This window comes from Arabidopsis thaliana, chromosome 5, assembly GCF_000001735.4.
Source record: "Arabidopsis thaliana chromosome 5, partial sequence".
NCBI classification, from domain to species: Eukaryota; Viridiplantae; Streptophyta; class Magnoliopsida; order Brassicales; family Brassicaceae; genus Arabidopsis; species Arabidopsis thaliana.
Genome location: NC_003076.8, coordinates 5,058,233 through 5,078,041, shown reverse-complemented (window position 1 = coordinate 5,078,041; position 19,809 = coordinate 5,058,233). Strand labels below are relative to the sequence as shown.

Sequence of the window (19,809 nt, the reverse complement as noted above, 5' to 3'; positions counted from 1 at the left end):
AACCGGTTTGATGGACCAAAATGATTATTAATCATGAGCCGTTTAAAACATTCTTTTATGTTGGTACAACAAAGCTGTTTGTAACCATTTATGTTTAACAATTGTCATTTTTTATAGATTAAAAGATTCCAATCACAGAGGAAATAGTGACAACCCACGAAATTGTGGATTATCAATATTATCATCTAAATCATTGACAGGGAAAAGAGGGAGGCCATGATACAAGATTTATATTCCATTTTTAAAATTTCGAACTATACCATATTGCTAAGTATTTTAAAGAAGAAGAAAAATGATGAAAGTGTTGGAATGGGCTTAGGCCTCTTGAGAAAAGGAAACTACAAACGTAAGCCCAATATCTTTTGAGGTCCATCCAATTTGTGTTGGGCTATATTTCTCAACATGAAGTTTATGCTTTTCTGTAGTTTTTTTTATATCAAATTAGTGCAATTTTTTTTGGTGTTACTTTCTTTTTTTGTCAGCTTTTATGAATTCATTCCTCTCTTATTTTTTCTTGAAGTTTTCGATAAATAAACGTAAAAAGAGAATAAAAGTTAAAAAGAAAACAAAAAAAAGGGAAAAAGGCTCTGACAAAGGAGGTAATTAACCACAAGACTTGAAAGGTGTTGTAAGAGCCCATGACTTCAGGGACCATCACAATATGTACGATCATCATCATGCTCTTCATCATGACCATTATCATCACCATCCTACGGACGAGATTTTCTCGTTGACTTAGATTTTATAAGTGACGTTGAAGGATGGCAATGGACATGTGAAAATCTGTAGAAACCCTCACTTTTACATCTGAATTTCCCTGCTACATTAATGAAAGAAAATATATTGTTTTTTTATTACTAGTCTTTTAAAAATAATACGTTTTTAATCTATTTGTATGGAATTAATACCAATCCATAATTGGATGTAGATGACATGACCTTTTTAAGCAATGAATTAAAATTTCAATGTTAAATAAATATAAGATCGAGATTTGTAAGAAATTGGCATCGTCTCTATCTATCAAAATTTCGATGTTAGCTAGATAAACTATTTCTTAGTGGCTTAATTTGTCAAAGTAATATTCGTATCGAAAACATAATGACTAGAGTTATATACAAAGTTGAGAGTGATCATATTATAGAAAAGAAGTAATAATAAGAGAAAGAGTTGCATCATTTTGGCTGAAAAAGCATATGGTGCTTTCATGGTTTCCATGCTCTCATTTCATCAGTTTTCGATGTGTATACTATTTTGATTACTCTATTTTATCGTTACTATGTTTCCATTTCCCTCACATGTGTTGAAATAAATGCTTTTTTGGGAAAATAAATACATCAATTATCTGAAAATCAGAAAAGATGAATTTAAGAACTTCCAAGGTACATCAACTTGTGCGCTTTATAATTTAGCTTATGGATGCAGATAAAAAGGGAAAGGCCAATATGATTGGAACAACTTGCTGAATATATATATTTATCAAATAAATTGAATATAGTACTACCATTTAAGCTATATATGACCATAATATATAATTCAATGTTACAAAAATCAACTAAACTACACATGAAGGTGTCTTAATTAATGGTCTATCATAGAACGTTGTCTAGATACGCAATAAAGTTCTCACCCATTAAGATTCTCCTATGTGCTAAGTTTCTCTGGTAACTCCGTTGAACAAGTTTATGCGGCTTCGACAACTCGTCTCTCATCCATCTCCTACTACCCATCTGATGAATTGCCCAACGATCTTCTATTTCATTTCTTTCTCGGTTGGCTTTATATATTTCACGTTTAGAGAATGTATTCGGTGGTTCTCTTGCTAAACGAACACTTTCTGGCCATTGATACTTTGTTCCAATTTTTATGTTCTGACCAAACAACAAAAGTGTTTAGCTTCTTACATTGATTATACACAAAACGGATAAGTGGGATATTATGGATATGAGTTTTAATAATTGAACATGGATTAAAGATCCATACAGCATCCATTTCAATATTTTTAAGATCGAATCCTACCAAACAATATCAAATCGTAAAAGTTGAAAGATTGCTAAAATCATCATAGAACTCTTCATATATTGTCTGTCTGATAGACTCAAAAATGTAGATAATTGAAATATTTTAATCTACTCGTATGTACTTATGAGCAATATATCATGATTTGATTTTAGTACTTTCTAGTGAGGCCATTCATCGTAAATAGAGTTTCGTAGTAGTGGTGGGCAGATTAGGATTATGTGCTTAGGGAATATCAAAGGGATTTTCTTAATTAACCACTAGATCATCCCACCAAAAAACTTAAGTGCTGGCTCGTATTTCAACCAACTGCTTTTATATTACAAGTTTTAAGTATGTGTGAAGGAAGCACCAAATTGCCATGTGCATGTATATGATGAGAACAGTTATTTAATACATTAGAAAATTTTGAAATTTAATCTACTCTTAATTTGGTATTTTTGTTTCCTGACTTTTCTTATTTTCCTTTTTAATCCATGCACAATAACATTTAATAATTCACCTAACAGTATTGGCTCGGTTCAACTTCTGCAATGCGAATGCGATCATGATGATAATTTATGCTGTTATGTACCTTGTCAAGTTCTACAACTTTTAAGATAAACTGAAATCTAATCCATGTAAAATTATATATGAACAGTTTAGTATAATATAAGGAGAGAAAACGAAAGAAACAAAATTGTGTGAAATCCTTAATTAATTTACTTGCAAATACTAGTCTTTCGTTATTTTGGGAACCTAGAAATCATATCGCCGATGTCTATTATCTGTTTTATGAGTTGACCTAACTGATCTGTGTGACGAAACAATATGTAGGTTATATGAAAGTGCTTTTAACTAATCTGTAATGCCTTAGAAGTTAGGGCTCAATATTTTTGTAAACGGTCTGACGAATCGCATTTATATGAGAGAATTTATTACTTTGTCTGCCTATTTGTGTACTATATGAAGAAATTAAAATCACCTTTTCTTTAGTATTAAGCTTAAATTCATATCCACCTTTTAAATTAAATTTACACACACGATAGTATGTATTACTACTACAGTACGTTTTATATTCAATTTACACTAACGGATCTTCAAAAAAATTTGAACGTGGAAAATAAAGAACAATGAGAGTTTATGAGTTTGGAACATATATATCACAAAATATAGTGACAAACACAGAGTATGATTTTTTTTGATTTTTTTTAAACATTAGTAATACTAAGGATTTCCAAGCAACAACATTTATTATTATGAATAATTATGATATATATGTGCATGTATTGTAATGTTGCTCGTCAAAATCAAAGAAAAAGAAGCATATACACTTGAATTAATGGCGAAACTACACAAATGTGGAAAGGGTGGGTGATAATAAAGCGGAATCATGTGCCACTTATTTAATTTAAAATAGATATTTAGACATTCATCACAAAAACCACACTATGAGGGGTTTGATTTTATTTGAAGTCAATTTACTAAATAATATTTGCATATTATTTCAATCAAATGAGTTTTGCTCCTCTTTTATTTATTTCACTTGCCAATTGTTTCCCACTAATTTTCTTTCTGTTCCCAATTCGTAGGGTTTACTGATTGATTACCCTGTCTAAACACTTCTTTCGTTCTGTTAAAACACAATCTATATACTTAAGTAATTTGTAGTATACTAGTATACATCAACCTTGATATGGTCATGACATGTGAACTTTTTAGTGGATGTAGATGATGCATGGCGTGGATGACGTGTGATACATGTACCGATTTGGGGATTAAGGGTCAATGCAAAAAAAGTCAACTTGGAAAAGCACATTACCAAAAGAAACAAGGTCCATGTTCAACTTCGTACCCTCTTGTTTTTCCTCACACATTCTCAAGCTTTTAAACACCTAAATCAAGATCTTTGGGAATGAAAAACATATCTCTTATAATCTACGTATGTAGATATACATAATATTTCTTTTAACGAAAAGAAATCAAAGACACCAGCGCTCGCATAGATGATTTGTTTTTTAGAGGATTAATAATCTTGTTTTTGTTTGTTTGGTATATAAAAATATACACTTATCTCTGGTCCCTTACACCAATACATACCATATATAAAAAGTAAAGTACATACAACAATAAATAAATATAAACATACAATACGAATAATTGTAATAGCTTATGAAACTCGAAGTTTATATTCTGCATTCCAAATAACCGATTGATGCACTATATAAATTATGTCGTAATGTAACCAATAATTATATAATATAGAAATAAAAATCTTAACTAAACACGCTTAGTAATGACTAATGAGAGTGTAGATGAATATAATGATTCTTGATTCGCAACGCTCGCAAATTGCCCATGTGCAGCATATTCCTTGGTTACTTCCAAGGCTACAAGCTAATTAAAATATATAAAAAAAAAATTAGATATTGAAATCATTTTTAATATAAAATAAATAAGTAAGTTAACAAACCCCACCTTGTTCACAGCACATAGTTGAACAAAAACACGTGATCTGCCCCCAAAAAGCATTTTAATTAGTTAGTACATCGCATGACATAAACTCTCAAATCAAATTATCAAGTTCCAAATAAAACAAAAACCAAAAGACATATTATTCTATCTCATAATACAAGCTTAAATTCCTCTCTTTATATTACTATTTTCTAATGAAACAAATTCATTATATCTTTCATAATGGTGATTATTTTGAAGTCATGTGATTAAAGCAAAAGTCGAAAGCAAAAGTTGTTTTTTTGGGTTAAAATGTCCCAAGCCAAAGTTGCTAATATAAACGAGCTAGATGTAAGAATAATATTTATATCTGTCGAATTATCTGAAAATAAAATAAACACTTTTTCAAGTTAAGTATATCATTTTCAAGATTTAAATTATAGTTTTGTGAAGCAAAAATAAATTATTCTTTTGTAAGACCCACCAATCTCAGACCATGCAAGCTTTCTTCCAGTGCACCAATCCACCTTCTTCCTAAACAATTAATTATAATTTTGGTTTCTGGCCATTAGGAATTCAGTTTTCCTCTCTCTATTTTTAATTTCTATTAGGATTTTTCTCTTTGTATATATATTTATTTCTTTGTGAAAAATAAATATTCTGCTGTCTGTCTCTGACAAAAGCCACATGCATATGTAAAGGGGCACCAAAGACTTGAGAGACCCACCCACATTATTTTGTCCACATGGATGTGTAAGGTAAGGTAAACCTCTTTTTTTCATTTATTATTTCCTTTCTCTCTTCATTAATTATTCATTACTAATTAACATTGTTAGTAATTGTTGTACCATCTAATTTGTTTGTAAGACATTAATAAAAGTAAAGATGGATTCACCATTGCTGACCATAAAAATAAGCAAACATTCACCAGTAAGATTATTAACAAAATACATTAGATTCTTGGATTGAAAGCAAAATAAAGGTACTTATCCAATGAAAACAAAAGAAATTAATTTGGTCTGAACTTTCATGTGCATCACTTTCATCAGAGATGCATAAAAAATAGATACCTCATTATTATTCCCAAGCAGATTTTTTCAGAGCTTTGTCATAAATTTTATTTGTAAGAATAATAAAAAATTCAATTACATTCTCTTACAATGTATAAATCTACGGATACACACGAATACATGTGTACACGCATGTGTATGTACGTACTACATAACATTATTACATAACCGATGTTTTTATATCGCTTGAAAAGCTTCTCCATATAATTGTAGAGAGAGCTCTTTGCCTTTTACAGACTCACTTCTCACAAAGAACAACAACAACCAAAAAAAAAAGATATCATTATTTTCTTCTTCTCTTCTTTCTTCTTCAAGGAACCCTCCAAGAGAACATACACAGAGAAACCTAATTCCTTGTCTGCTCATAACTTCACAAGTAGCTTTACCTTTGTCTTAATGCTGGGTTCTTCTTTGTCCTCCTGTCTCTTCTTCTTCTTCTTCTACTACTTCCTCTGAGACACAAAACAGAGGAGATAACAGAGTGGAGATTTTCAAGAATTGGTAATGAGAAGAATCTTAAAGTTCCAAAGTTTTTCAGAGTCAACAACCTTCTGAGGCCAGAGTTAAGAAGACAAAGAAGTAGAAGAAGAAGATGTCGGCGAAGCTTTTGTATAACTTGTCGGATGAGAATCCAAATCTGAATAAACAGATTGGATGTATGAATGGGATCTTTCAGGTGTTTTACCGGCAACATTATCCACCGAGACGTGTCACCGGAGATGAGCTCAAGTCTCTTCCTTCAGGTAACACTCTCTCTCTCTTTTCTCTTTCTTAGCTTGCTATGTCCTCTCCATCAAAACCTGAAGAAAAATTATACGTTTGAGAGGAAAAAGTTCTTCAACATAAGACATTGTTTTTGTATTCTAGTTCCTGACTAAGATCCTAAAAACAAGGTTCAGGACCACTAAAGATGCAAGAAACCAAAGCTCTATAACATGTCTTGTCTTTAGAATTCTCTATACTTATCTATAGGTGTATTATCTAACAAAACTACGTATTTGTTAAAAGTTGAAATTTGGTGGGGAAATTTTTGCAGGCAAAGCAAGTGACAATGTCGGTGATACCAACATTTCAGCGGACAAGAAGGAAACGGTAAGAATCTGTCGCCAGTAGAGAAATAGTATTTTCCATGAAGGAAAATGAATATTAATAGTGAAATTTACTGGAATTGCAGGAGAAGAGTAAGAAGAAGAAGACTGCAAAGGAGAAACAGAGGGGAGTATCCTCTGAATCGTCCTCGAGGTTGTCGTTTTCTTCATCACCATGCTCCTCGAGCTTCTCATCTGCAGATATTAGCACCACGGCTTCTCAGTTTGAACAGCCCGGTTTGAGTAATGGTGAGAATCCTGTAAGAGAACCGACCAATGGGTCGCCAAGGTGGGGCGGTTTAATGATGCCAAGTGATATAAGGGAGCTTGTGAGAAGCTCTATTCATAAGGAGACAAGAACCAGAGATGAAGAAGCCTTGTCTCAGCAGCCTAAATCAGCCAGAGCTAATGTGTCTCTTCTCAAAGAATCATCACCATCTCGGAATTCTAATGAATGGAGTGAGGGACGGAGAGTAGTGAAGCTGAAAGACAGTCCTCGGTTCTCTTACGATGAGAGGGAGACGAGAAAGACAGGGGCCAAGTTGAAAGAGACCCCGAGGTTGTCATTAGACAGTAGATCGAATTCCTTTAGGAGCGCAAGATCTAGTTGTTCACCAGAGCCACAAGAGCTTGTAACAGGTCACAGAAGAACAACATCAAGCGTCGTTGCAAAACTGATGGGTCTTGAAGTAATTCCAGATGAGCCTGTGACCATTCAGAATAGAGAAAATCGCTTCTGCGACTCCCCGAGGCCAACTTCCCGAGTGGAAGTAGATCTACAAAGATCAAGAGGTTTTGATTCAATCAAAAAGATGATGCCTGCTAAGTTTCCTATGAAAGCATCTCCATGGGCGCAAGTTGATGGTGCCAAGAACCAAGTCAAAATACCAGACGCTACTACGCTGACAGTTTATGGTGAGATACAGAAGCGGCTTTCACAGCTTGAGTTCAAAAAGTCCGAGAAAGACCTCAGGGCTCTTAAGCAAATACTCGAAGCAATGGAGAAGACGCAGCAGTTGATAAGCAAAGATGATGATGACAACAAAACTCTATGTTCAAGCAATTTTATGCAGAGAAATAATCAGCCAATTCCATCTGCAATAAACACCTCGTCCATGAATTTTAAATCATCCTCTATCGTGGTTATGAAAGCAGCTACCGCTCCAGTCTTCAAAGACACAGGCATTGCAGGTTCTGCGTCTTTCTCCCCGCGGAATGTTGCTTTACCAAATGTCAAGGTTGGAAACCTGAGGCAAGCCCAGAAAGTCATTCCGAGGAAGCAGAGTGCTATGGATGTGACCCCGAGGCCAGGATATTACAAGGGCCAGACAGAATCCACAATGAAAAACACTAGTACCAGACCATTACAATCGAAAAGCGACATGGCCAAGTCAGGGAAGATCCAGAAGCCTAGTGTCAGCCTAAGAACACCACCAAAGAAGCTTGGGTTCGAGAAGCAGTCTCGGCCAACATCCCCAAAACCAGAACTGAACAAGAACCAGAGACAACAACTCAGTAGGCAACAGACAGAGTCAGCCTCCCCGAGAAGAAAGCCAGGGATAAAATCTCGTGGCCTACAGCAATCTGAAGACCGTTTAAGTGATGAAAGCAGTGACTTGAGAAGTCTAAGATCTGACAGCAACGTAAGCTTGGCCTCTAACCTTGATACTGAGGTTACAAGCAGGTATAACTATGAGAGGAACAGCGACATTACGGAGCAGCACACCCCGAAACAAAGGGTATAAACTTTTCTCCTAAAGCAAATTTCTCTTTTACAAGTTATTCACAAGTACATGTTTCACAAGAATCTTGTCCATTTATCAATGCAGAGTCCAGACTTGGGAATGAGGTCGCTGTCAAAACCTCTGAAAGTTACAGTGGAGCAGCCCAGCCCGGTGTCAGTTCTTGATGTAGCTTTCGACGAAGATGATTCACCATCCCCTGTGCGGAAGATATCCATTGTCTTTAAAGGTGAGTCACTGGGAAGGTCCAAAAAATTCAGACTGGCATTCAACTTTTCTTCGAGCCAAAAAAAGAAATGTTAAACTACAAGTTCATAAATATTAAACTCGTTACATTTGTCCAAGATATATTCAAAACAGATTGCAAGTTTTGATTTGTTTAAAGTTTCTCACCTTTACTATCTCTCTTGTCACAGAGGACGACAATCTAAGTTCTGAAGAGTCCCATTGGATGAACAAGAACAACAACTTATGTAGATCGATTGTGTGGCCTGAGAGTAACACGAGTCTAAAGCAACCTGATGCTGAACTTACGGAGGGTTTCATGGAAGACGATGCCGAATTCAAAAATGGTGACCACAAGTACATCTCAGAGATAATGTTGGCATCAGGGCTTCTACGAGATATCGACTACAGCATGATAAGCATCCAGCTGCACCAAGCACACCTACCGATCAACCCGAGCCTTTTCTTTGTACTGGAACAGAACAAGACAAGCAATGTGAGTCTACAGGACAACAAGCACAAAGGCAGAGGATTTGGACAACAACAAACGGTGAACCTGGTTGAGAGAAGTAAGAGGAAGCTCATATTTGACACCATCAACGAGATCTTAGCTCACAGATTCGCTGCAGAAGGGTGTACAAAGCAACCATCCATAACATTATCAATCAGCACGCAAAGGACACACGAAAAAAGTTCAAGAGGGGAAGAGCTTCTGCAAACTCTGTGTTCAGAGATTGATCGATTACAAGATAACTCAAAGTGTATCTTGGATGAGGACGATGAAGACCTCATTTGGGAGGATCTGCAAAGCCATGGCATGAACTGGAAGGAGATTGAAGGAGAGACACCAGGGTTAGTGTTAGACATTGAGAGGCTAATCTTCAAAGACTTGATTGGTGAAGTTGTGACAAGCGAGTTTGCAGCTTTTCCAAGGATGCTCAGTGGGCAACCAAGGCAGCTTTTTCATTGCTAATATTCCTAATTAATCTTCACTTAGAATTGTAAATCAAGGAATCTAAATCATCCATTTTACAGAGTTGAGAACATTTGGTTTCTTGGTTCTCTGAACCCCTTTCTTATGTTCTTTTCTTAGTTGTTTATGTAAACTTCATAAAAATGTTTTGTAAAAGACTCCACTCAAGATAAAGCTCAACAATGTTATATCCATCAAGAAGAATATTTCAGCAAACCTCAATTGATGTAAAGACAAAACACCATTTCTCTTCCAAAACACCACTCTACCAGAGCTAAAGGAATCAAGCTTAACTAGAACTGAGGATATTATATTTTCATTTAAAAAAATGTTTCACCAGCAAATGATGTAAAAGACAGAACACCCTTCTCTTCCTCTGGCAGTTCGAGTCAGTAAAAAAATCTCTTTTCCTAAAACAAGTCATGTATTCAATCGCAAACTATCACTAAACTCAGGATGCAAAGATATTCCGTCTACAAATTCTAAATGACAAAATACCTATTTTACATCTGCGTCAATACTTTCGCTCTTTTCTTCGCGTTCTACCTTCTTCTCCCTCTTGTTTCCATCCTCTTTAAACCAACCCTTTTCCTCTAAGCACTGATTTATCTTCCAACATTCAGAGGCTTTTCGAGTCCCAATCTTGAAACGAAGCAAAGCTCCTTGTGTTCTTGCACCATCTCTTTTCTGTTCATCTTCCATTCCAGCTAATCTGTTCTTGTCGTTGATCTTATCAGATAGAGCATATGCCTCAAGTGCTGGAATGTGATGGCTCATGCTCATATGTTTCTCAGGAAGGTGGTTGGTACTAATTTCTTCTTTCCTAAGCTCTGACGGGCAAACCACACGTGACAGTGACACATTCTTCTCTCCAACCCAAATTGGTGCAGCAAGAAATGGGTTACCTTCCGGTTCCTCTATTGGCTTCTGAACATCCTTTTGATCCATGGATTTCTGAACTTTTAACCTATCAACATCGACAGACTGCTGCACACTCATCAAAGATGATCCATTATCTCTACTCTGCACATCCCTTTCTATTTTGTCAACATTAATCTCCTCTGACCCGTTAGACATCTTGGTTTCAGGAAACGCAGGAAGCCAAACAGGAATATGCTCATCTGGTGGCTCTACTCCAATATCGGAAAAGCTAGGAGCTGGTCTTTTTCCTCTGTTAAAAGGGAAACGGGGAAGAGAATAAACGAAAGGAATCTCCTCCGCTTCTCCTGTATAACGAATAATATCCTTGACGACACCAGAATCAGCAAGACAATGCTCAACATCATGAGCACCGTCGAAACCCAATCCAGATCCCAAATCCTCCAGTGCTTGAACAATATCCAGAGCATTACTTTCTACTCTACCAGCCATATTAACATAAAACTGTGCAGTCTTCCCAATGTTCTGAATGTATTGGATCACTACATCGGTTAGTGTTTCAAGAGCAGTCTCTTGAAAAGAACTGAATCTCAAACCTTCGCGTGACTGTGATGATTCCTGGTAACTGTTAATCTCAACGCTCTCGCATATCTGCGCCGTGGCCATTCTAGCTAGGGCGTACGCAAAATCATTGCCACGAGACATACTTCTTTTCCCTTGTAGTTCTCTCCGCTGACTTCCACCCTCTCCACCTCCATTGATCATATTCAAACTTTATTACAACTTTACACACCGTCAAATGTAGAACCATTTCTTGAATCAACACAACGTAAAGTGCATTCCTTTGACACTGTTTCAACTCATCTCCCACGGAATTCTAATCTAGGTACCTTAAAAAACGGAGAAAAAACAATCAAATTCGACATTGAGCTGAAGCAGAAATTGAACCGAATGACATACAAGAACGAAGAATAAAACCCAAGTTGCCCAAATTAGGAAAACGAAAAATTGAACTTCAATAAATATCAATTCTTCCCCACAACAAAACCCTAGAAACTCAGCGAGGTCTAATTCACGGGCATTACAACGGACCGATTAAAAACGAATCCTTTAAAGAGAAACGAAAAGCTTACCGGAGAAGAAGACTTCCCCGTTGTAACAACCCACGGAGCAGCGGAATCAACTAGGAAGAAGGACCAGACAAACTCCCAGGTACTTATGAAGAACCCAATTGAAAACCCTAGCGAAAGGAGTAAAATTTGAGAGGAATTTAAGGGTTACGGAGGTACCAAGAAACCAAATCGAAGTAGAAAGGCGCCGAATTCTAGGGCAACGAAAAAAAAAAACCAGCTTAAACCCCCTCGATCCAGCGAGAGAGAGACAGAGAGATATATTGAAAGAGTGAGTTTTTCGTCCCCAACTTTTAAGCGGAAGCAGATGACTAAAGGAAAGAGGGAATGGTAACTTCACGACCGAGCAGATAGAGATCTCGTGACAATGCTGTACTCTCCTGACACGTGTCCGATGTTTTACTTAGTTCCAGTTAAGCAATTCCTTAAACAATTTAGAAATTTACTCGTGTAATGAAGTTTGTTGCTAACGATTCCATGTCTTTGGACTTTGATTATAGTTTTTTAATCAAGCCAAATGTTCAATTTGAATTCTAATAACCAGTAACATTATTTCTTTTTTTAACTAGATGATTTTCCGTGTTATATACGACATTAAAATTATTTTTAGATTTGAAATAAATTTTACCATGTCTTTCTAATTTTTTATTTTTGTTTTTGTGTATTTTACTTTCCCTTAGAAACAATTTTGGCTATGTGCAAACTAAATCTTACTCAGAGTAACAAAGTCAAAAGGAATAAGTGTTGCTACTCATGGTAATTCTACTTCTCTTTGATTATGGTATTTCATAAGCTCAATCTAAATTATAATAACTAATATTAACCTTTATTATTTTCTTTTTAATTAGATTATGTTTCGTGTTATATACGTTATTAAAATTACAAGTAAATTCTAATATGTGGTCTTTTAAGGTTTTTCCCGCTCCTTATCTTTCCTTGGTTATAGATTTTTACTATGTGCAGTTTAAATCCAAGTTAAGCAATTATTTAAATCTTACTCATGTAATTGAAGTCGCAAGTAATAATTGTTGTTGTTAATGGTAGTTTTATATATCTTTGGTTATAGATTTATAATCCAGCTACAAGTTCAATCTGAATTATGATAAATGATATTAGACGTTATTACTTCCTTTTTAATTAGATTATGTCCCGTGTTGTGTACGACATTAAAATTATTTTTAAATTTTTAGTAAATTTTGACATGTGTCCTTCTTTTAGTTTTTTTTTTGTTCTCCTTATTTTCATTGAAACAAATTTGTTTGCTATATACAATTTAAATCCAAGAATATATGTCAAATAATGTCTCTGAACAAAAAAAAAAAACTCAACACCTTTTTACCATTTACTAAGAAAAAATAGGAAAGTAATGATATATTTGACTAGAATTAAACATTCACTAACAATCATACCTATACTACTTTCTTAAACCGGAAAACTCACACAAAAACCAAAGCCAATATCCCGATTGAACATTTTTAATGGCAATCTTGAATTGGTTCGGTAGTTTGGAGCATTAATCTCGGCTTAAGATTAGTTCCCTCCGTTACAAGTTACAACATCAGTACAAAAAGATTCAAACTATATGATACAGTTTGATCATGCAAACAAAGATAATCTACTAGTCTTTCCTTTTTTCTTCCTTCTTCTATTTCTTGATTCAATCACGTCGAAATGGATGATAAAATTAAAGCAAGAGAACCAGCGGTTTATAAAAACCTTTTGGGATTGCGTTTCAGACGTTTGCTTTGACAACAACGACTTCCTTTGTGGTGGTAGCTGAGCTAGAGTGTGAGTTGCTGGGATGAAATAAAATTGTTGTTCTGGTCGTGGCTGCGGCTGCTTCTGCGGCTGAGACAACTCTGAAAATAGCTGGTTATCGTAAACGTTCCATATGGTTTCTAACGACGGCATTGTGACACTTTCATCTTCTTCGTTATGCAGTCTGGCAAAAAAAGATATAAAACAAGAATGAGTTTTTGATTCAGAGAAACATAATTAGGGCTCATGTGTTCTTGTGTCACAAGCAAGCATTCTCTAAAAAAAAACATAGCAAACTTATACATGGGGAATGTGAAAGAAGAGATGCTGTTGTTGCTCGCCTCTGAACGACAACAAATGCTTATATCGTCTTGTATTATCTCCTTCACATCATCGTCATCATCTTCTGTTGTTGCCTTGTCTTTTTGTTTACTGGTTACATTTGAAATATCTTGTTCTTTGCTATTGAATTTGATAAATTCTTCTATATTGCTCTCATCATCCTCTCTTTTAGTCTTGTTCCCATCTTCTTGTTTTTCTTCATCTTCTTTACCAGATGCAACTAAAGGTTTGTATTCTTCTCCTTTGCTCTCATCATCATTCTTAACCGAAAGAAGAGAAAGAATGTTTCTTTCTATATGGTTAACCAATTTGTTCGATTTTTGTGTTTCATCCATTGTGTTGTAAGAATAGAGTGGTGTAATTGATTGCTGAATCTGAAATAAAATTGATATTGTGATGAAGAGAAACTGGAAAATAAGAAGTTTTAGAAAAGAATTTTTAAGAAGGGTTTTGTCTTGCGCTTAAAGGCTGTTTGATTATATATGAACACAAGAAAAATCTCAACAAAAGTTTTGTTGTTGTTTGTTAACTATTGAAGCCATTGTAATGGCTGTTGTTAAGTGCACGGGAACGATTTAGGATTTATGTAAGCAAAAATAGTTCGTAGTTAACAAAGTTTGACCACCACTCTTTTACCAAAAAAACAAAATTGACCACTCCACCACTTTTAGCAAAAAGTAAGTAATCTCGAGAAGGAAAAAAACAAAAGTCATTAGTATGGGTTAAAAACTTAAATACATGTACTAATCAACAAGAAAATAAATTTGGTGATTTTATTATATAAAGTATGGTTTTCAAAGTTGCTAACTCATAGGATTGTGCCACGTGTCAAGTCAAACGATCAGATGTTTACATGTGTCATTCAAAATTTAACTTTTTAATTCTCTAAAAAAATAGAAAATCTTAAAAAGTAAACAAATTTACATATACTAATTTATATGTCTATATATTTATAAACAATTAACATTTATTCAACAAAAGGAAAATTAACAAATTTGTCTTTAACTCATGTAATCATAAGTGAAAATAGAACATTTTGAGAAAAATAGCTTAGCTTACAGGACTTAACTTTTCAATTATTTTTATTTATTAATTTTAACTCATTTAATATTAATTTGCATGATGTAAAATTAACTTACGAGATTACGGCATATATAGAAAATATATTTTCAACAATGTTTGGTTTCTAAATATTTTTGTGGATTTTTTTTATATTAATTATTAGCCCTAGGCGTTTGGGTTTTCGGGTCGGGTATTTAGGGTTCGGGTTTTCGGGTTTAGAAGTTTAGGACCCGTTCGGGTAATTTAAGGTTTCGGGACATTTATTCAACAAAAAGAAAATTAACAAATTTGTCTTTAACTCATGTAATCATAAGTGAAAATAAAACATTTTGAGAAAAATAGTTTAGCTTACAGGATTTAACTTTTCAATTATTTTCATTTATTAACTTTAACTCATTTAATATTAATTTGCATGATGTAAAATTAACTTACGAGATTACGCCATATATAGAAAATATATTTTTTAACAATGTTTGGTTTCTAAATTTTTTTGTGGATTTCTTTTTTCTATTAATTATTAGCCCTGGGCGTTTGGGTATTCAGGTCGGGTATTTCGGGTTAGGGTTTTCGGGTTTAGAAGTTTAGGACCCGTTCGGGTAATTTAAGATTCCGGGTCGGGTTCGGGTTCGGATTCGAGTTTATTTATATATTGAAATATCAAATTTTGTGTGCAAATCTATTAAATTACTTGAAAATTTCAAAAATTCCCAAAACAACACGAGTAGTTTTGCTTGAATATATCTAAAATGACACAAAAATAACTAAAATATCCAAATAATCCTAATATTTTCTATATATAAGTATAAATATAACTAATATATACTTATATTTGAAATATGTTTGGATATCTATTCGGGTTCGGGTTCGAGTTTTTCGGGTTTTGAAGTTTAGACCCGTTCAAGTATTTGAAAATTTTCGGTACACCCGCCTAAATAGGCGGGCCTTATCTAGTGTTTATATAAAAGATAAGAAAAATATTTTACTCGGTTCAGTTTGATTATTTCAATTTTCTTTGGTTTGGTTTGGTTTGGTTTATATAAAAGTATAAACAGAGGCCTGAGCCGGCCCATCTTAAAGATCCAAATGCTTTGGGCCCAAAATTGATCTCTTCTCACTCGTCGAACCACATATTTCTCTGGTTTGAGTAGCCTCGGTATGATCTAAACCGGAAAAGGAGGTCAATTCCGTAATTTTAAATTTCCTTAAACCCTGTGCCTGGGTGAAATTTCCACACTTCATCGCCTCAAGGCAGAACCCTAATTTATCTCCGCGTCTTCTTTTTGCTCAGTAACAGGCCATCGGAGAAGTTAAGAGGCTAAAATGGATATCGACGGAGAAGATGTATCTAGAAGACTTCACGTTAAGTTCGTGACGAAGCTTGACTCTCCCTTCAAAGTTCCGGTCAACTCCGTCGCAATCCCTTCTAATGTCACTCGTCTCGGCCTCTCTTCCATCGTCAATTCTATTATCGAATCCGGTAGCCTTTTCTCTCCATCTCTCCCTGCAGTTTCGAATGCTAGTATTTATTCGTCTTTGTCTTTAAATTTGTCAAATCCTAAGTGTTACTTGGAATAGTGGTCTCTTTCTCATACGAGAGTTTGTTAGGTCTGCTTAGGAACTTGTTTGTACTTATGAATTAGAGAGCTTACATAAAAGCATATATTATTGTTCTACCTGTGATTATGCAATATTCATCACTGAGACTTTTTGGATGAACAGAGAATCCAGAGTGGAAAACTGAGCCGTTTGATTTCCTTATTGATGGGGAGCTTATTCGGATGTCACTCGAAGAGTTTCTTCTTGCAAAGGGAATATCGGCGGTAATGTGTTTCATCTTAATCTTCCACTATTCACACCAGCTAGTGTACTTGGAATTAGTCCATAGTGCTTTATCTTGGAAACATATACTTAATTAAGTTCATTGGTTCTTACAGGAGCGTACTCTTGAAATCGAATACATAAGGGCTGTGACACCACGGAAGGAAGAAGAACCCTCCTTGCATGATGATTGGGTCAGTGCGGTTAATGGTTCTTCTCCCAGGTAATATTTTTTCCTACTGCATTACTTTATGATGTAGAATTTCCTTTAAGCTGCTAGATGTCTTTTACTATTTCTTCTGTGACACCAGTAATTTGAATTAAAAACTCTTATTCATTTTTACGCACAACCACCTTGCCATATGGAAAATCATAGACCTGTATCTTTGTTTAATATATTCGACTGCCATATCATATGTTGTTAGAATTAGTCTTCATTTGTTCCAATTCAAGGCCATCCAGTGATCCGGATGATATCTAAGGATGAATATAGTCATTTGTTCTTGGTTTTAATGATTGTGTTAGTGGTTCTCTTGATCTCGCTGTTGTTATTTGCAGGTTCATTTTGACTGGGTGCTATGACGGATTAGGAAGGTGATCATTTGACTTATTTATTTAATCTTATATGCTTTTGATTATTTTCTATCCTTTTGTATTGCTTTCAAAATTTGCAAGAATCTTAGATTACTTGGTTTTTCTTCTGATCAGGGTATGGAGTTCGGCTGGATCGTGTTCACACATATTAGAAGGCCACTCCGGGGCTATCTCCTCTGTTGCTTTAGTTAATTCCAACGGTATGACCATCGCATGAGAAATCTATACTATGCCTGTTCTGTACTAGCAAATGATACTAACAAGAATAAATTTTCCCTTTTTTGGCTCATTGATCAATTCTTTGTTTTTCTTTGTGTTGATTTGTGCATCCAGATGCAGAAACTGTTACTGTAGCCACTGCCTCTAAAGATCGGACATTGAGATTGTTTAAGGTAATCACGGATGAGATATCATACTTAAAACCAAAGGTTTATTTTACGTCTAAGTAAAGATATCTCTCCCTGTCTGAAGTTTGATCCAGCTGAGTCTGTTGACTCTACTACGAAAGTAAGGGCATACAAGATATTGCGTGGACACAAGGCGTCAGTTCAAAGTGTTTCAGCTCAGAAATCCGGAAACATGGTTTGCTGTTACTCCTTTCACTTAACTTGTGTTTTGCAAGTATAATTTTGTTGCTATATTTCTTCGAGCTAAGCTGACCCCCTTTTTTTGTTGTATAATGGAATTTAGGTTTGCTCGAGTTCATGGGATTGCACCATCAATTTATGGAACACAAATGAATCTACTTCAGAAGGGGAGTCAGTATCAGTAAAGAAAAGAAAAGGAAATAATCAGGCCGAGGAATCTCAGTCAGAGGTACCGGATAATATGCATTCTTTTGAAACGTACTATCTACTCTTCAAATCAAAATAGAGAAATGTACTCCCAGTTGTGTTTTTCTGAGTTCCAAGTGTCTGATATCAATTACGATATTGAACTTCTTACAGGGAGAGGCAGTGACTTCTTTGGTTGGACACACACAGTGTGTATCATCAGTTGTTTGGCCAGAGCATGATGTAATTTATTCCTCTTCGTGGGACCATTCCGTTAGGAGATGGGATGTTGAGACAGGGAAAGATTCTTTGAACTTGGTATGCCTTCTCTCTCTCCTTTTCTTTCGTAAATATTAGGGCACACACCAGACATGTTGTTGCCGAAAAATCAGTGCTTTTGAAGTTGTTTTCGCCGGAAACTTAAAGCCGGTTTGTTTCTGTGAAATTGTAGTTCTGTGGAAAAGCTCTCAACACGGTAGATGTTGGTGGTGAAAGTTCTGCCCTTATAGCTGCTGGTGGCTCAGATCCAATCCTTAGAGTATGGGATCCTCGTAAGCCAGGTGATAGATCCATATGAACACACACCAAGTCAATATAACCAGACCGGTTTTTTATTACACAGTTGATAAACTGTCTTCATTTACTCTGTAGGAACATCCGCTCCCGTGTTTCAGTTCTCTTCACACTCATCATGGATTTCCGCCTGTAAGTGGCACAAAAGCTCTTGGTTTCACTTGCTCTCCGCTTCCTACGACGGCAAAATCATGCTCTGGGATCTCAGAACCGCTGTAATGACAAAGCACACACACTCCTTTCCGTTATAACCCACGGTTTTCTATCTTTAAAAACTAATCTTCTTCCTCCTTTTGCAGTGGCCTTTGTCAGTAATTGATACACACAATGACAAGGTAAAGTAAACACAATGTTATCTTCCAGCTTCTACTCTTTTAGTTCTTCTTGTTACTGAAATGGTATAAAACAACTTGGTTTTAAAGGTTTTATCTGCTGACTGGTGGAAAGGAGAGAGTGTAGTCAGCGGAGGAGCAGACTCTAACTTGCGAATTTCTTCCGGAATCGCAATTTCTTAAAAGGTATGAAATCCGAAATCTTTTGACCATTTCTTTTCTTACATGAAATGTGGAGCAATGAAACATTTACTCAGTTCCGTACGATGTCTGAGAAAATTCGATTCTTTTCTTACTCAGAAACACAAACGATTCATGATCCTGGAATGAGACTGTTGTAAGTTCTGCTGAATAGAGCTTATTGTCTTCAAGGTTGTATACTCTTCATATTCCGAAATGTTAAATCTTAATTATACTTTTGGTGGGAAGCAAATTTTGTTTTTATTGTCTGATAACGACCATTTAAAATCAAGAGCTATTTACTTATGTTGTCTGCCGTGCTAAATACTAAATTAGTTTGCTTTTCTTTGGCCGAAAAATAAAATAGCATCAACTACAAAACTCTACTATCTTCGTTCCCCAATAATACAATTCCAAACCATGTGCTGAAAATTATCGAATACATTGGCAAAAAAGGACTATATTAAATAATTCCCAATCAAAAGTTAATCTTGCCATCGTAAGGTTGTTTGAAGTTTGAACTGCCAATTAGGTGGAGCAACATCATGAAAGCCCAAACATTTCCTATCACTTGTAGTGACATTATAGGACAAACTCTCTCCGGTTAGCTTCAAATTAGTATCCCAATCCTGTCCCCAATGCCAATGCATCTGAAACCAACCACCTCTCTTCGAACCTTCCACCTTAAGCTACATCACCAACATGTTCAACGTTGTAAACAAAAACCATCAAGAAATAAGGATATATCTTCCTAAGCGTTTTGAATATTGGGACCGATGAACTCGATCTCGACTCGGTTTGGATCAATCTCATCGGTCCCA

The 19,809-nt window shown here is 35.3% G+C and overlaps 5 protein-coding genes and 1 pseudogene across 8 annotated transcripts; 2 read left to right on the top strand and 4 right to left on the bottom strand.

Annotated features, from left to right (window-relative positions):
• The first annotated feature begins 5,549 nt into the window (after positions 1-5,549).
• LNG1 (longifolia1) lies at positions 5,550-9,805 on the top strand. Its single transcript, NM_121562.3, has 5 exons — positions 5,550-6,262; positions 6,556-6,611; positions 6,694-8,346; positions 8,437-8,578; positions 8,766-9,805. The coding sequence occupies exons 1-5, from the start codon at positions 6,112-6,114 to the stop codon at positions 9,545-9,547; spliced, it is 2,784 nt and encodes a 927-aa protein (NP_197062.1). The 5' UTR covers positions 5,550-6,111; the 3' UTR covers positions 9,548-9,805.
• Positions 5,902-6,213, bottom strand: AT5G15581 (uncharacterized protein; the record flags this gene model as incomplete). The annotated part of the gene is made up of 2 exons (NM_001343409.1): positions 5,902-5,971; positions 6,068-6,213. 2 exons carry the CDS (start codon positions 6,211-6,213, stop codon positions 5,902-5,904), a joined length of 216 nt encoding a protein of 71 aa, NP_001318569.1.
• Positions 9,806-9,842: 37 nt separating the features above from the next.
• AT5G15570 (Bromodomain transcription factor) lies at positions 9,843-11,838 on the bottom strand. The gene is made up of 2 exons (NM_121561.3): positions 11,560-11,838; positions 9,843-11,316 (listed from the first exon to the last, which is right to left on the bottom strand). The coding sequence occupies exon 2, from the start codon at positions 11,189-11,191 to the stop codon at positions 10,046-10,048; it is 1,146 nt and encodes a 381-aa protein (NP_197061.1). The 5' UTR covers positions 11,192-11,316; positions 11,560-11,838; the 3' UTR covers positions 9,843-10,045.
• Positions 11,839-13,152: 1,314 nt separating this feature from the next.
• On the bottom strand, positions 13,153-13,991 carry AT5G15560 (uncharacterized protein; the record flags this gene model as incomplete). Its single annotated transcript, NM_121560.1, has 2 exons — positions 13,153-13,498; positions 13,618-13,991. 2 exons carry the CDS (start codon positions 13,989-13,991, stop codon positions 13,153-13,155), a joined length of 720 nt encoding a protein of 239 aa, NP_197060.1.
• A 1,906-nt stretch (positions 13,992-15,897) lies between these two features.
• AT5G15550 (Transducin/WD40 repeat-like superfamily protein) lies at positions 15,898-19,370 on the top strand. 3 transcript variants are annotated; one of them, NM_121559.3, is made up of 14 exons: positions 15,898-16,195; positions 16,438-16,538; positions 16,653-16,759; positions 17,095-17,130; positions 17,245-17,330; positions 17,464-17,522; positions 17,602-17,712; positions 17,821-17,946; positions 18,078-18,221; positions 18,355-18,463; positions 18,555-18,691; positions 18,776-18,811; positions 18,899-18,994; positions 19,109-19,343. In NM_121559.3, exons 1-13 carry the CDS (start codon positions 16,039-16,041, stop codon positions 18,989-18,991), a joined length of 1,302 nt encoding a protein of 433 aa, NP_197059.1. In that variant the 5' UTR covers positions 15,898-16,038; the 3' UTR covers positions 18,992-18,994; positions 19,109-19,343. The 3 variants fall into 3 exon arrangements, with proteins under 3 accessions (NP_197059.1, NP_001332618.1, NP_974784.1); NM_001343408.1 differs by having other exon boundaries at positions 15,947-16,195; positions 18,899-19,370; NM_203055.1 differs by having other exon boundaries at positions 15,955-16,195; positions 18,555-18,811; positions 19,109-19,206.
• A 103-nt stretch (positions 19,371-19,473) lies between these two features.
• On the bottom strand, positions 19,474-19,801 carry AT5G15546 (annotated as a pseudogene). Its single transcript has 2 exons — positions 19,763-19,801; positions 19,474-19,677 (listed from the first exon to the last, which is right to left on the bottom strand).
• Between the last annotated feature and the right edge of the window lie 8 nt (positions 19,802-19,809).

Coding starts and splice junctions, on each gene's coding strand:
- AT5G15550 (NM_001343408.1), top strand. CDS start 16,039: ATGGATATCGACGGAGAAGATGTATCTAGAAGACTTCACGTTAAGTTC. Junction 18,464..18,554: donor ATGGGATCCTCGTAAGCCAG/GTGATAGATCCA, acceptor TTTACTCTGTAG/GAACATCCGCTCCCGTGTTT. Junction 18,812..18,898: donor TTGATACACACAATGACAAG/GTAAAGTAAACA, acceptor TTGGTTTTAAAG/GTTTTATCTGCTGACTGGTG.
- LNG1 (NM_121562.3), top strand. CDS start 6,112: ATGTCGGCGAAGCTTTTGTATAACTTGTCGGATGAGAATCCAAATCTG. Junction 6,612..6,693: donor CAGCGGACAAGAAGGAAACG/GTAAGAATCTGT, acceptor CTGGAATTGCAG/GAGAAGAGTAAGAAGAAGAA. Junction 8,347..8,436: donor AGCACACCCCGAAACAAAGG/GTATAAACTTTT, acceptor TTATCAATGCAG/AGTCCAGACTTGGGAATGAG.
- AT5G15570 (NM_121561.3), bottom strand. CDS start 11,191: ATGATCAATGGAGGTGGAGAGGGTGGAAGTCAGCGGAGAGAACTACAA.